Source organism: Pan paniscus, chromosome 13, assembly GCF_029289425.2.
Source record: "Pan paniscus chromosome 13, NHGRI_mPanPan1-v2.0_pri, whole genome shotgun sequence".
Lineage (NCBI taxonomy): Eukaryota > Metazoa > Chordata > Mammalia > Primates > Hominidae > Pan > Pan paniscus.
Genome location: NC_073262.2, coordinates 51,161,299 through 51,174,776, shown reverse-complemented (window position 1 = coordinate 51,174,776; position 13,478 = coordinate 51,161,299). Strand labels below are relative to the sequence as shown.

General features: G+C 42.9%; 1 protein-coding gene across 2 annotated transcripts in view; it reads left to right on the top strand.

Annotated features, from left to right (window-relative positions):
* Nucleotides 1–13,478, top strand: part of CNTNAP5 (contactin associated protein family member 5) — an 876,843-nt gene that overhangs the window by 487,484 nt on the left and 375,881 nt on the right. For both annotated transcript variants that reach the window (XM_055108578.2, XM_008953637.5), the window contains exon 10: nucleotides 1,861–2,032. In XM_055108578.2, coding sequence (XP_054964553.1) covers nucleotides 1,861–2,032 — 172 coding nt within the window. The remainder of the gene's footprint in view (nucleotides 1–1,860; nucleotides 2,033–13,478) is intronic.

Below are 13,478 nucleotides of genomic sequence, written 5' to 3'. Positions count from 1 at the left end.
ATAGATATAAGTCAGGGTCTGGTCTACAGTTTCCTTATTTTTTTCCTATTAGTAAATTGAAGAGAAGTATTGTATAAAATTATGCATAGTCTCTTAAATAGAATTTACAGATCACTTCTCTCATACCAATGGAATGTGGTTAAAGCTTTAAAATGCAAAAGGGATTTTGCACATGTGCAGTGTACATATCCAGGTCTCCTAGGAGGGAAGCAATATCTCTGTGGCTTGATTTTAGGGTGAGGAAGGGCCTGTGACCTTTGCCTCAAATGTCCTCCACCTGTGCATGGATAACAAATTCCTTTAGGGAGGGAATACACGTCCAGTCTCTGCAAAAGTTTTTATGACTTAACCTCATTTAATTCATGCAGAAACCTTGTGCAGTAGGTAATATCCCCACTTAATAGATCATAAGACTGGTGTTTGCTGGGATGAAAGAATTTGTGCAAGGCCATAGAGCTCATGAATTCAATTCCAGATCTGTGTTCCCACAGCCCACCAGTGAAAACAGAGATTGGAACAAATGTATTATAATGATCGTAGAACAAGGGTGTTGGGGTCCAAAAAGATAACCTCACAGACCGAATAATTTTGCATCTTATGCAATATTTCAGCATCAGAGGAAAAAACGCTATCTTGCATTTATTCTTGAGGGAAATGTTTGTAAATAATTCTGATACAATAAGCATCCAACATGCCTCAGAGACAAAATGGCTCTCCTCCCTCAGTTGAAGAAGCGTTCTTAGAGGCAAGTTTTAAGGGACCCTAGGTTTAGAAGGTGAAGATGTATCAGTGATTTGAACAGTGTTTAAACAAACGCCCCACGCGTAGACTGTAAACTTAAGGAAGGTGAAAAATGAGTTTCAGTAATAATAGTCAACTTACATAAATTCTCTCTACAGCTTCAATTAGAAGTTGTAGCATCTCTCTTCATTTTATAGTGTGCCTGTGAGCTGTTAACCAGCTGCTGGGCTTCAGCCCAGCAGTGACTATCTATTAGAGACGGCTGAAATAATTCCCAGTTATTTATGGGTTATTACCATGGTTTCAAGCTTGCATTCCCATATGCTCTGAACCTATTAAAGCCATTGGGATGGAGTTCGTACGGAGCACAAGCACTCATATACCTGCAAGGCTCTATACCCGTCTTAATGAGAAGTAGATATGCCCTGGTTGCAAGCTACACTAAATCAGTGTAATTTTTTAAGAACACTCTTTAAAAAGGTATAGTATTAACCTTTCCCATATGCTATTACAGCCCTAAAATGACATGCATTTAAACCCTTAGTTCCTTCTAAAACCAGCAAAACATCTGATTTTGCTTTGCACATCACGTCAAAATTCCAGTTACGCTCCTGTGTGTACCTTTCTCAGGAACTAAGCCTGTTAATGCTAACAATTAACCAGACAATTACTCTGCTGCCATCCTTACCCAGAGCGTAATTTCCTTTGAAAGTGTAATTCAGAATTGAATCGTGCATTTAGATATGTGTTTCAAGACAGAACCAAAATTCTGAAGCAGCTATAATACATTTCTTCCTTGGGATGAGTGAAGGATGCCATATAAAAGAATAGCAAATAGTTTACCAATGGAAAAACAAAGTAAGAAGGAGACACATGTTACTGTATTGGTATTCCCTTTGCCACGCTTTTTATTTTCTCTACAGTGATGGAGTATACCCTATTTTGTACCAATTCTGTCCCCTCCCTGAGAATGCTAGGATTTACAATGAAAAGGGTGTGCACTGCTGTGAATGAGAAAGCACCAAACTAATTAGACCTCAAGGTCTTCCATCAATAGGTCGCCAAAGCAATGACGGATCATTTCAGCATTCTTCTTCATCTTTTTTCTCTGTCCCACAGGGTGCCCCGACAATCTCACCGATTCCCAATGTTTAAATCCCATTAAGGCTTTCCAAGGCTGCATGAGGCTCATCTTTATTGATAACCAGCCCAAGGACCTCATTTCAGTTCAGCAAGGTTCCCTGGGGAATTTTAGTGATTTACACATTGATCTGTGTAGCATCAAAGACAGGTAATTATTGTCTCTTCTCCTCTGTTCTCCCACCCCCTTCCCATTCTTACTGTTCTAAATATGAGTTTCTTTAAGCAAAATTCTAATCCACCGACATTAGCCACATTAGACATAATTGAGTTGCCTAATGGAAAATATTTCTGAAAGGATTTCAGGCCCAGAGAAAAAATGGTTTAAATTAGTTGAGTCTCTCTTCATGTTGACTTGCAGTAAATGGGATATGCAAATTAAATCAAAATACAAATTTGTGAAAGGATTAAAATTTTATGCATAAACAACATTTGATTACTTTGAAGTTAAAGCAAAAAGGAGGAAGGAATTACTTCTCTCCTAAACCATTTCATTTTTCACTGCTGTGGGTGTCCTTTCTAACACAGGCAGATGAGCATCAGACCATCTGGGAAGTCTGCAGCAGAGGTTCCCGAAATGCCCAATAACACACAACTACTCCTGGGTTTGGCTGGTTTTTGCTCTTACTGCCCCTACCACTGCTTCTCTGGCCCAGAGATCAGAAAAACTCACTTTATCTCTCAATTTCCCCTGGGATCTGGCTCTTCTTATATTAGAAGTTTCTAAATGCAAAGACACACTGCAGAAAACCAAAGAGGATGGATTCTGAATTTGCATCAAGGTTTACCATGTTCTTCTTCTTTCCTCTCCAGAGCCTACCTCCTTCATTCTTCCAGTTCTGCTCACCCTTGTCCAAATATCGTTTATAGAATGGGTGAATAATATCTGTTCAGTGCTTGCCTATGTGTTGATGATAAAGGGTCTCTGCTTATGTTTCATCTGGGAATAAATTAGCAATAAAGTTACAATAAAGTTAGACAAATGACCAAGAAATGCACCCTTATTTGTCAGACACATGGCAGCAGCAACTTAGTCTGACCCTGAGAATGAGTCGAAGAAGGTTTCAGAAGGTGATGCTGAGTTGAATCTTAAAGGAGAAGACACTGGCAGGCTAGGCCAAGGTTGAGAGGGGAAGGGAGATTGGCATAGAAGCAGGAGAAAGCATGGATTGCAAGTATTTCATCAATTCAAAATACTTTTTTGGCATTTGAAGGCATTTGAAATCTCTAATAGTTGAATTGGCAATATCTATTTTTCATAGTGGCATATAAAATAATTGTATATCTTACAATTAATGGTGTCTTAGATTCAATAATATATAGCTCAGTAGGGATGGTAGGCCACTGTGGATTGTGAACCTGGTGTGAATATGTCCAGAGATGTGGGGCAGGACCAGTCATGAAGAACTTTGGGTACCAGTGGGATTTGGTTTCATGCTCTTGGTGAGAACCACAGAGGAAGGTGGCTAGCTTTTCCTGTTAGAAACAGTACTCAAGAAGAAGTGAGAAAGGTGGATTGGAAGAGAGCTGGCCCACAACTAGGCAGGTGACTGCCCCAGTTCAGGAGAGGAATAATGAGTAGTAGCAGGTGCCTCTACTGAGGGGCACAGAAATCAGCCATGCAGTGCATAGTCTCTGCTAACGCTAGAATGAGCTGCGTAACTTGGTGAAAATTTACACACATTTCTCCATTAATATCACTATGCATGGGATCATCAACAAATCATGCAGATTTTCTGGCTCTTCTGCTTTGTTTTTTTTTTTTTTTTTTTCTATTTGACCAGCTGAAAAAGTAGTAATAAAATATGTGCTTCATTAAAATGTGCTAGTTTAGAGCTCAGAGAATAAAAGTTATTGCAGGCGATGGTTGGCAACTATTGGCTAGACCAACAGTCTTTAGTAATGGCGAGGGAGAAGCATCCTACTTCATCAGCCAGTGCAGCCTCTTCCAAAGTGTTGATCAATACAGGGAACATTTATCAACAGGGGTCTCTTATGCTACCTTAATTTTTAATCAAGCAAGCTCTCATTATTTTTGATTGCATGAAAGTCATTGCCATGTACACTGCATCATTAGTTTTGTGTAATTGTAGTCTTGTATAATTGAATTACATACAATTGTGCTTTCGTTAATTGTATAATAAGGGATTGTGTTTAGTTTCGTGAGTAAGTGGTAAGTTTTTCTTGATTTACCAGGCACTGTGTCTAACAGAAGGGAAAGCTGGGGCAAGGGACTGTGTTTGAGTCACTATTTCTTAAACTCATAATTAATGTTATCTGAAGAGAGGCAGGAGTTAGAAGGGCAGGTGTTTTCTGAATTTGGTGTTTCATTTTTAATGTGTTAATCAATGTGAGCTGGATTTCAGGTTAATTGCAAACTCTTTGCCTTCAAGGAGCTTGCTACTTGCTGGGAGAAAGGAAGGGAATAGGCTGGCAGTGGTTTTCCTTACCTGGACTGCTGTCTGGAAAGCCCACAGAGGACAATCTGAGAATCTCTTCTTACTCTGAGACCCCTTGCCAGTCCGTTGTTGCAGGCTGTAGAGACCCAGGCCTCTGTTTGCCTCTTTGTGGTTGTCCCACCCCTTCTTTTTCTCTCTCAAAGTGAAGTGGGATCCCGCCCTGCCAGCTTTTCTTTTTTGCTGGCCCCAACCTGGCATCTTACATACTTAAAAGTTATTAGTGCTAGTCACGTGGGAAAATCAGATATAAGACATCTAAAGTAGAATTCTGGCCGGGCACGGTTGCTCACGTCTAATTCCAGTACTTTAGGAGTCCAAGGAAGGCGGATTAACTGAAGTCAGAAGTTCGAGATCAGCGTGGCCAATATAGTAAAACCCTGTCTTTACTAAAAATAAAAACTAGCCAGGTGTGGTGACACATGTCTGTAATCTCAGCTACTTGGGAGGCTGAGACAGAAGAATCCCTTGAACCCAGGAGATGGAGGTTGCAATGAGCCGAGATGGCACCTCTACACTCCAGCCTGGGCGACAGAGCAAGACTCCGTCTAACAATAAATAAATACATAAATAAATAATAAAGTAATAAAGTAGCATTCCTACCTGAGGCACAAATGTTCCAAAATCTCAAGAGCTCCCTCCGGTGGAGGTCCTTTAAGCAACTTCCTTTTGAGGTGGTGCCTAAGACCCTGACATCTGCTTCCCAGTTTGCACTATTTACAAACCACCTTTGATACTTCATCCTGAGCAAAAGCTAAAAGGGTCTCTTCTCAGGGATTAAGAAACTTTAACCAATGTGCATCTCAGGGATGGGCAAATTACCAAATCTTCTGGCTCCTGGGAGGAAAGGACTTGGAAGAACTGGCCTTGCGCACAGCTCTGGAAGCAGGAAGGTGTTGGTACTGGGCAGCTCCAGTGCCTGGCAGTCCATGGGCAGGATAGGAGAAGGAAGCAGTAGGAATTAGAATAAGGCATTCCCGACACACACTGTGCCCTGTTCACGGTCCTTCTAAACCTCTAGGACACAGTGTGCAGCTGCTGCCCCTCTTCTGCAGGCCAAACCACCAGCCTCATAATCTCTACACCCTAAGCCCCTGTCCTTCATAATAACCATCTTTCCAGCCTCTTTGACTTGAAGTAGGCAAAACACAATAGTCTAAGCCAGCGGTCCCCAACCTTTTTGGCATTCAGGGACTGGGGGCTTGGGGGGATGGTTTCAGGATGATTCAAGCACACATTTATTGTGCACTTGATTTCTATTATTATTACATTGTAATATATAATAATTATGTGACTCACCATAATGCAAAGTCAGTGGGAGCCGTGAGCTTGTTTTCCTGCAACTAGATGGTCTCATCTGAGGGTGATCGAAGACAGTGACAGATCATCAGGCATTAGATTCTCATAAGGAGTGTGCAACCTGGATCCCTCACATGCACAGTTCACAATAGGGTTTATATGCCTGTGAGAATCTAATGCTGAAGTTGATCTGATAAGAGGAGGAGCTTAGGCAGTAATGTGAGTGACGAGGAGTGTCTGTAAGTACAGACGAAGCTTTGCTTGCTCACCTGACACTCACCTCCTGCTGTTGGTCCCAGTTCGTAAGAAGCCACGGACCAGCACTGGTTCTGGTTTGTGGCCCAGGGTTTGAGGACCCCTGGTCTGAGCTATCACAGAGAAAAGTCACTTTTAATAAGGCTTTATTCAGTGAACAGCTGTTGATACACCCTCTGTAGTTCTGACTCATAGGTAGGCATTGAGCGAGAGAGTGAGACTGACTTACATCTATCCCTGAGTAGGATATGATGCTGTAAAAGCTCTAGAAGCTCTAGGAGTCCAGAGGCACTAATATCCCCACCTTCTAAAAGGGGAAAGCTAAGACCTGGAGACGTATGTCAGTGTTCTCAAGGTCCCACAGGGCTGAAGTTATGATCAAGAGTCAAGCACTGTGTGTATTCTCTCCTTGGTACTATCTAGCAAGGAGGCACTGATCTGGAAAAGGCAGTCACTCTGTGTCAGTGGCTCTAAATGTGTAACCCCATTTTCCAATTGTCGACCTAAAAGGAAAAATCTGATGCAAAATTAATATAAGTAGAGAGTTCATTTGGGCCGAGCTTGCTTGAGGCAATCCAGGAGCACAGATTCAAGTTGCCCTGAATAGACACTCGGATTAGCAGCCGTTGCAACTGGGTTTCTAAAGGCAAATGGGAGGACAAGAAGTGAACTGATATAAAGTTCTGCCAGGAATTCTCAATGGTTTACAGTTTACAGATTTGATTAGTGATTGGCTATGTATTGTTAAGCTGTAGGGTGTGGCTTCTAGTGTGTCCAGTGTAGCATTATTAGGTTAATAACAAGCAGTTCCAAGAGGTGAGTACACAGCTCAAAGTGGGGGCGTAGAGTATGACTGGGGTGTCATTTTAATGTTTTATTGGCCTGATAAGTAAAAGGACTTGCATTCCTCACATAAAAGTTGTTTTCTTTTCTCATGCTCAACCAGATTGAATTTTTAAGAATATGCAATATGTCAGATTCTTTGTAACATTTATGTGCCTGATGTAATTCCATCTATGAGGGGACATTCAGAGTGGCATTCAATGTCTAGCACGGTCTGAGTGGAGTAAGGTGAGCCAGGTTCAAAGAGTCTCTGCCCCACATCCATGTAGATGATTCCCAGTCAATTCCAGGAGCCATGTCCAGTCCCGTGAGGTTCAAGATCCAGGACAGGAGAGACAGATTAGCAAATGCTGTCCAAGAGTATCAACAGGAGACAGGCTCCAAGGTGTGAAGCCAAACCAGGAGGGAAAAACAGGGATGCTGATGAGGAAGGCGTCTGAGGTGGGGAGAAGCAGAGGCCATACCTGGGAAAAATCCAGAATCCCAGTGCAAGTGGCAGCAGCTTTCAGAAGCAGCAGGACACATTTAAATCCACCCCGCCCACAGTCTGAGATGTGACACACATTATTTAAACTTTTGTCCATGTTTTCCCTTTTGCAAAACCAGGATCACAAAACCTACCTTTGTGCTAAGAGTTGAATGAGAGAGTGCGAGAAAAATGAGAGCGTGCGAGAACTCAGGTGTTCAATTGCATGACTGGAATGCGGTAGATGCTCAGTAAATGTTCACTGTGTTAATTCCTCTGGCCAAAGGTTTGCCAGTTCTCTAGTTTCCATGGGGAGAGAAGAGGCTTAAGTGCCCCGCCACCCTTTCCCCAACCCCCACTGTTGCAAGTGATCCTTAGTAGTTTCTGGGGTGATTCCCATGTGAATATTTCACATTTGTCCCCCCTCCCAAATCAGTCTGCTTTGTGACTCCCCTTGGACTTTGGTCCCACTTTTTCAGAAGACCTGCCATGGCCCATTGGGAAAGCACTCATAAATTTAGGTGCCAAGGTTATGGTCTTCAGATTTTCCTAAAGCATTAGTCTCAAGATCAGGACTAGAATGAGCCTAGAGAGTAAAATTTAAGGAGACCCCTACTTCTAGGGCCATGCATGTGTGGATCCTGCATTTGCAGAAACCTGAGAGTGAGGGTCTCTTTAAATCTTATAGGCAAATTGGAGCATTTTAACATCAGAATCACCAGAAGTGCTTGTTAAAACACAAATTACTGGGGGTGGAGCCTGGAAATTTGCATTTCTAAGAAATTCGTGGGTGATGCTGCTGCTACTGGGCTGGCCTGGTGGCCATACTCTGAGAACCATGCTGTAAAGCTTCTGCTCCTGGAGGACGTGGAATTGTGTGGAATCTGCAAAGCTGATGTGGGTGTGGAGGAGAGGGATGGTTCCTGCCCCCACCTAGGGCCTCAAGCAGCTACTCTCCTGGCCAGAGTCTCTCTGAAAAGTTTTTGCAGCTCCCTCAAAGTCCCAAAGTCCCTTTCTCCAAAGAGGTGTTGAAATCAGCCCAAGGGGTGCTGCAGGAGGCCACTGAGTTTCTTCTGCCTCTGAGCTTTCCTGATCTTCCTCTCTCAGCTCCTCCCCTGCTTCCCACTACAAACAAAGCCTTCATGAATAACAAGGAAAATGATCAGATCCTCTGGCACGCCTCAGTGAGGAGTATTTTGGCTGGAGGAAAGTGTGGTTCTAGAACAGCTACAGCTGCTGACAAGCATAACTGTTTGTTGTGAGGTACCCCTGAACGTCACAGCTTGATCTTTCCTTCTAAAATACTTCACAGCCTGCGGGTGGTGGTGGTGCCTATATAATAGGAGTGACTCCACCTCTCCCCAGTATTGCTTAAAAAACTTTATAAAGATTGACGGACACTTTTGCAGCAACATGAATGGTACTTAAGTGAAACAAGTGAGATACAAGGAGATAAATATTGAATGTTTTCACTTATAAGTGGGAGCTAGATAACATGGACACACAGACTTAGAGAGTGTGGAATGATAGGCCATGGAAAAGTGAGGGAGTTGGACTGGGGTGGATAATGAGAAATTACTTAATGGGTTTGTTTTGGATAGGGGTCCTGATCCAAACCTCCAGAGAGAGTTCTTGGATCTCGCGCAATAAAAAATTTGGAGTGACTCCATGGAGTAAAGTGAAAGCAAGTTTATTAAGAAAGTAAAGGAATAGAAAAATGGCTACTCCACAGGCAGAGCAGTGACATGGGCTGCTTTACTGAGTATGCTCATAGTTATTTCTTGATTATATGCTAAACAAGAGGTAGATTATTCATGAGTTTTTCAGGAAAGGGACAGACAATTCCAAGAACTGAGGGTTCTTGCCCTTTTTAGACCATATAAGGTAACTTCCAGACATTGCCATGGCATTTATAAACTGCCATGTAAACTCTATCACCACTGTATTTTCTCCCACACACATTCATTTAAGAAATTCGGGTGTGGTGGCTCACGCCTGTAGTCCCAGCATTTTGGGAGGCCAAGGCAGGTGGATCATGAGGTCAGGACATGGAGACCATCTTGGTCAACATGGTGAAACCCCGTCTCTACTGAAATACAAAAAAAACAAAAAATGTAATGAGCAATGAGGATGAGCAGAGATCACTTTCATCTTGACTTGGTGGGTTTTGGTCGGCTTCTTTACTGGATCCTGTTTTATCAGCAGGGTCTTTATGACTTGTATCTTGTGACACCAGTCCTGTTGACTTCCTATCTCATCCTGTGACTAAGAATGCCTAATCTCTTGGGAATGCAGTTCAATATGTCTCAGCCTTATTTTACCTAGCCCCTATTCAAGACAGTCCCTCTGGTTCAAAAGCCTCTGACAGGTTCAGTGTACGTTGTTCTGGTGATGGATATCCTAAAAGACTTAACTTGACCACTAAGCAATCTATGCGTATAGCAAAATTACAATTGAACCTCACAATCTATACATATAAAAAAATGATTAGACAGACACTGATTTCATATGGCCTTCTGGTGACCACCGGGCCCATTCCTTCATCATTTCCTCATACAGTGATGCTACTGGGGAAGATCCGAGGAGATCCCCCAGCTCTGGTTGTGCACAGGAGGAAATGGAGGCCACACAGAGGGAGGCAAAGTCAGATATGGAAGCAGGGTGCTGTTCCTGCAGTCTTTGCCTTTGCATCCTATGGAGACTTTTCGCTGTAATCCTTTCTACAATTAAACCATTTACTTTTTCCAAAGAGGAGATCCCATGTGGAGCACCACATTACATTTCTTGTGGCAAACAAGTTATGAAATGTAGCTTCTCCCTCCATCACCACTGTATTTTCTCCCACACACATTCATTTAGGAAAGCCAGGTGTGGTGGCTCACGCCTGTAATCCCAGCACTTTGGGAGGCCAAGAAGGGCGGATCACAAGGTCAGGACATTGAGACCATCCTGGCCAACATGGTGAAACCCCGTCTCTACTGAAAAAAAAAAAAAAAAAAAAAAAAAATTAGCTGGGTGTGGTTCTGCAGGCCTGTAATCCCAGCTACTCTGGAGGCTGAGGCATGAGAATCGCTTGAACCCAGGAAGCAGAGGTTGCAGTGAGCCGAGATCACGCCACTGCACTCCAGAGTGCAGACAGAGCAAGACTCCTTCTCACAAACAAAAAAAATAAGAAAGAAAAGAAAAAAGAAAAAGAAAGTGTCTACTGAACTCTCTGGTCAAAATTCTTACCTTGTTGGTTCAGGGTTTGGAGTACAGTAAACACTGAAAGTTGGCAAGCATTATGTTGGATTATCTCCCATAAACAGACTCTTGCTAAAAACCCACCCTGTGTGTGGGAGCTTGTTAAAAACAGTGGGTAATATAAAAAGATTACATTGCGCGGTAATACATATGTTTTAGTCCTTCTCTAAAATTGAAAGCCTTTACATTGGGCGCCAGAAAAGCCATTGGAAGGGCAATGCCCACACAATCTGAGCTTCTAACTCTGAAGTGAGAAATGTTACAATATGCTGTTCTCCCTTAACTCATGGGATGGGGCCAAAATCAAAACAAGATCATTTCTGCTTTACTATTTATCATTTGTGGTCTATTTCACAGAGGGGAAAAAAAGTTATATTTTATGTAACACTTACTGAGCAAACATTCCTAAATGTTATTTCGTTTTATTCTCTCCATAGTCTGCAAGGCCTACCAAGTGGGTTCTCAAAGTATGGCCCCCAGGACTGCAGCATCGGTGTCACCTGGCAACTTGTTAGAAATGCAAGTCTCAGACAGCAACCCAATTCTACTAGATCAGAAATGTGGGGTGGGGGCTGGGGCATCTGTGTTTTAATCATCCTCCAGGTGACTAGGATGCACACTTAAATTTGAGAACCACCACGTTGTTCGGTGATCGCCGTTTTCTACATAAGACAACCAATTCTTAGAGAGGTTCAGTGACTGCCAAGGTCATATCTTAGTATTTGGAAAAGCCAGGATTCGAATTCAGGTTTTGCTGATTCCTCAGTATATATAAATAAGGAAAGCCTGTTACCAAAAGGCCAGAGAAAGAGGAGACATGGGCTTGGGTAGCCAGAGCGGGCCAGGGAGGGGCTACAGAGGAAGCAGCACTTCCTGAGGAACTTGAAGAGCAGGTTGGATTTACGGGGGTCAAGGAGGGGTGCTCCAAGGGCTCTCATGTGGAGAGTGTAAAGCTGGGATTGGGAAGGGCTGCGGTGCTGAATGTTTGCCCATATTGGAAGGGCTGTCTTGGCAGCAGTGGATGCAAGAGAACTGAAATCAGAACCGGAGTAAACTTGCCAGTGCACAAAACGGTTTAAAACTTGAGAGACCAGACACATTAATAGTGAATCTTTAAATAATGCTTACTGTGGGCCAGGACAGTGTGACAATGTGTGTGTGTGTGTGTGTGTGTGAGAGAGAGAGAGAGAGAGAAAGAGAGAGAGAGAGAGAGAGAGAGAGAGACTAATCTTCACCACAATGTTGTGAGGTTAATATTATTAACTCCATTTTACACACAATAAATTGGAGGCACAGAGGCACTAAGTAATTTGCCCAAGGTCACACAGCCTATATGTGGTAGAGCCTGGCTGCAACTCATGGAGTCTATTGGGAGAGATTAGGCCTGTCCTGGCACTGTGCTACTTCTAACCCTGCTGTGGGAAGGTGCCCCGCATTCTTCGGCAGGATTGTGAAGTGGAAAATGATGCATTTTTGTCTTGCATTAAAATCACAAAGGTGGTTGTATTAAAGCAGGAAGAGAAGGGCTGTGGAGCACCTCGGTGCCTCACGGGTTATCATCCCTATCCTCGCAGCTCACTGTCACTATCTCCTAAAGAACACACTGAGATAGACGCAGAACGAGCTCAGGGCTCCCATGAGACACTGGGCTTGATCTAAGTCTTTGAGCTGATTGGGGAATAGAAGAAACTGGGAACTTGCCAGGAATGACTGTCTTGAGAAGATAGGCTTCAAGCTGACTTTGTAAAGGTGTTCCATCTGGAACTGCCCAGAAAAAGGACTGATTCATTTCTCTACTTCTTTAATGAGGGTTTCCTTCCCCCATCTATCTCACACCTGCTTGAATCTCAGAAAAGAAGAAGGTTTTGGAGAAAGGGGAAACCTGGATTTGATTAGAAATAAGCGACCTTGAACAAGTGCATCTGTGTCCTCTTACAAACCTCATCTCTATCATCACTTGTTTTTACAAGAAAAGTGGATCATTATCTTGATGAAATGGTCCTTCTCCACCTGTGCATATGGACGGGCACAAAAGAGCCTTTATTCATGGAAAACAAGGAGGGCTGAGCAAGCCGGGGTGGCACTTCATTCTGGCCCATCAGCTGGTGGTGAGAATCCTTCCCCACCAACTGGTAATCTGACATATTGATGCTGAAAATGAAGCCAGAACCATGAGCCAGGTGAATTAACAAGCACTTCCAAAGACGAGGAGTTCATTTCAAGTGCTGTATTTTTGCGATTGAGGTACGACATGCATGTCAACGTATCAGGAAGAAAATGTCCACAAAGTCCCCAGGGCTCTGGATCATATCTGTCCTGAGATATACTGGCTTAGAAATTCAGATGTTTTAGGCCAGGCGCAGTGGCTCATGCCTGTAATCCCAGCACTTTGGGAAACCCAGTTTGGTGGAGACCAGGAGTTTGAGACCAGCCTGTCCAACACAGCAAAACTCCATCTCTACTAAAATACAAAAATTATCCAGGCATGGTGGCACACACCTATAATCCCAGCTGATGGGGAGGCTGAGGCATGAGAATCGTTTGAACCCAGGATGTAGAGGATGCAGTGAGCAAAGATCATGCCACTGCACTCCAGCCTGGGTGACACAGTGTGTGAGACTCTGTCAGAAAGAAAGAGAGAGAGAAAGAGAGACTCTGTCAGAAAAGAAAGAAGGAAAGAAAGAAAGAAAGAAAGAGAGAAAGAAAGAAAAGAAAGAAATGAAAGAGAGAAACAAAGAAATGAAAGAATAAGAAAGAAAGGAAAAAGAAGGAAGCAAAGAAAGAAAGGAAGGAAGAAAGGAAGAAAGAAAGAAAGAAATTTAGATGTTTTAGATGGCAGAGTAGCAGAGGAGACTTTTTATCTAGATAGAAATGTGAGAAAAAGGTTTAGATTCTCAAGCCACTTATGTGAAGCAGAGAACATTCCTAAATTAATGAAAAGAATAAAGAGATTCCTTGGTATTGATTACTTTACATGATCGATATCTCAATAAGCCTTCATCCAACATCCCGATAAGAGCCTTCCATCTGTTTCT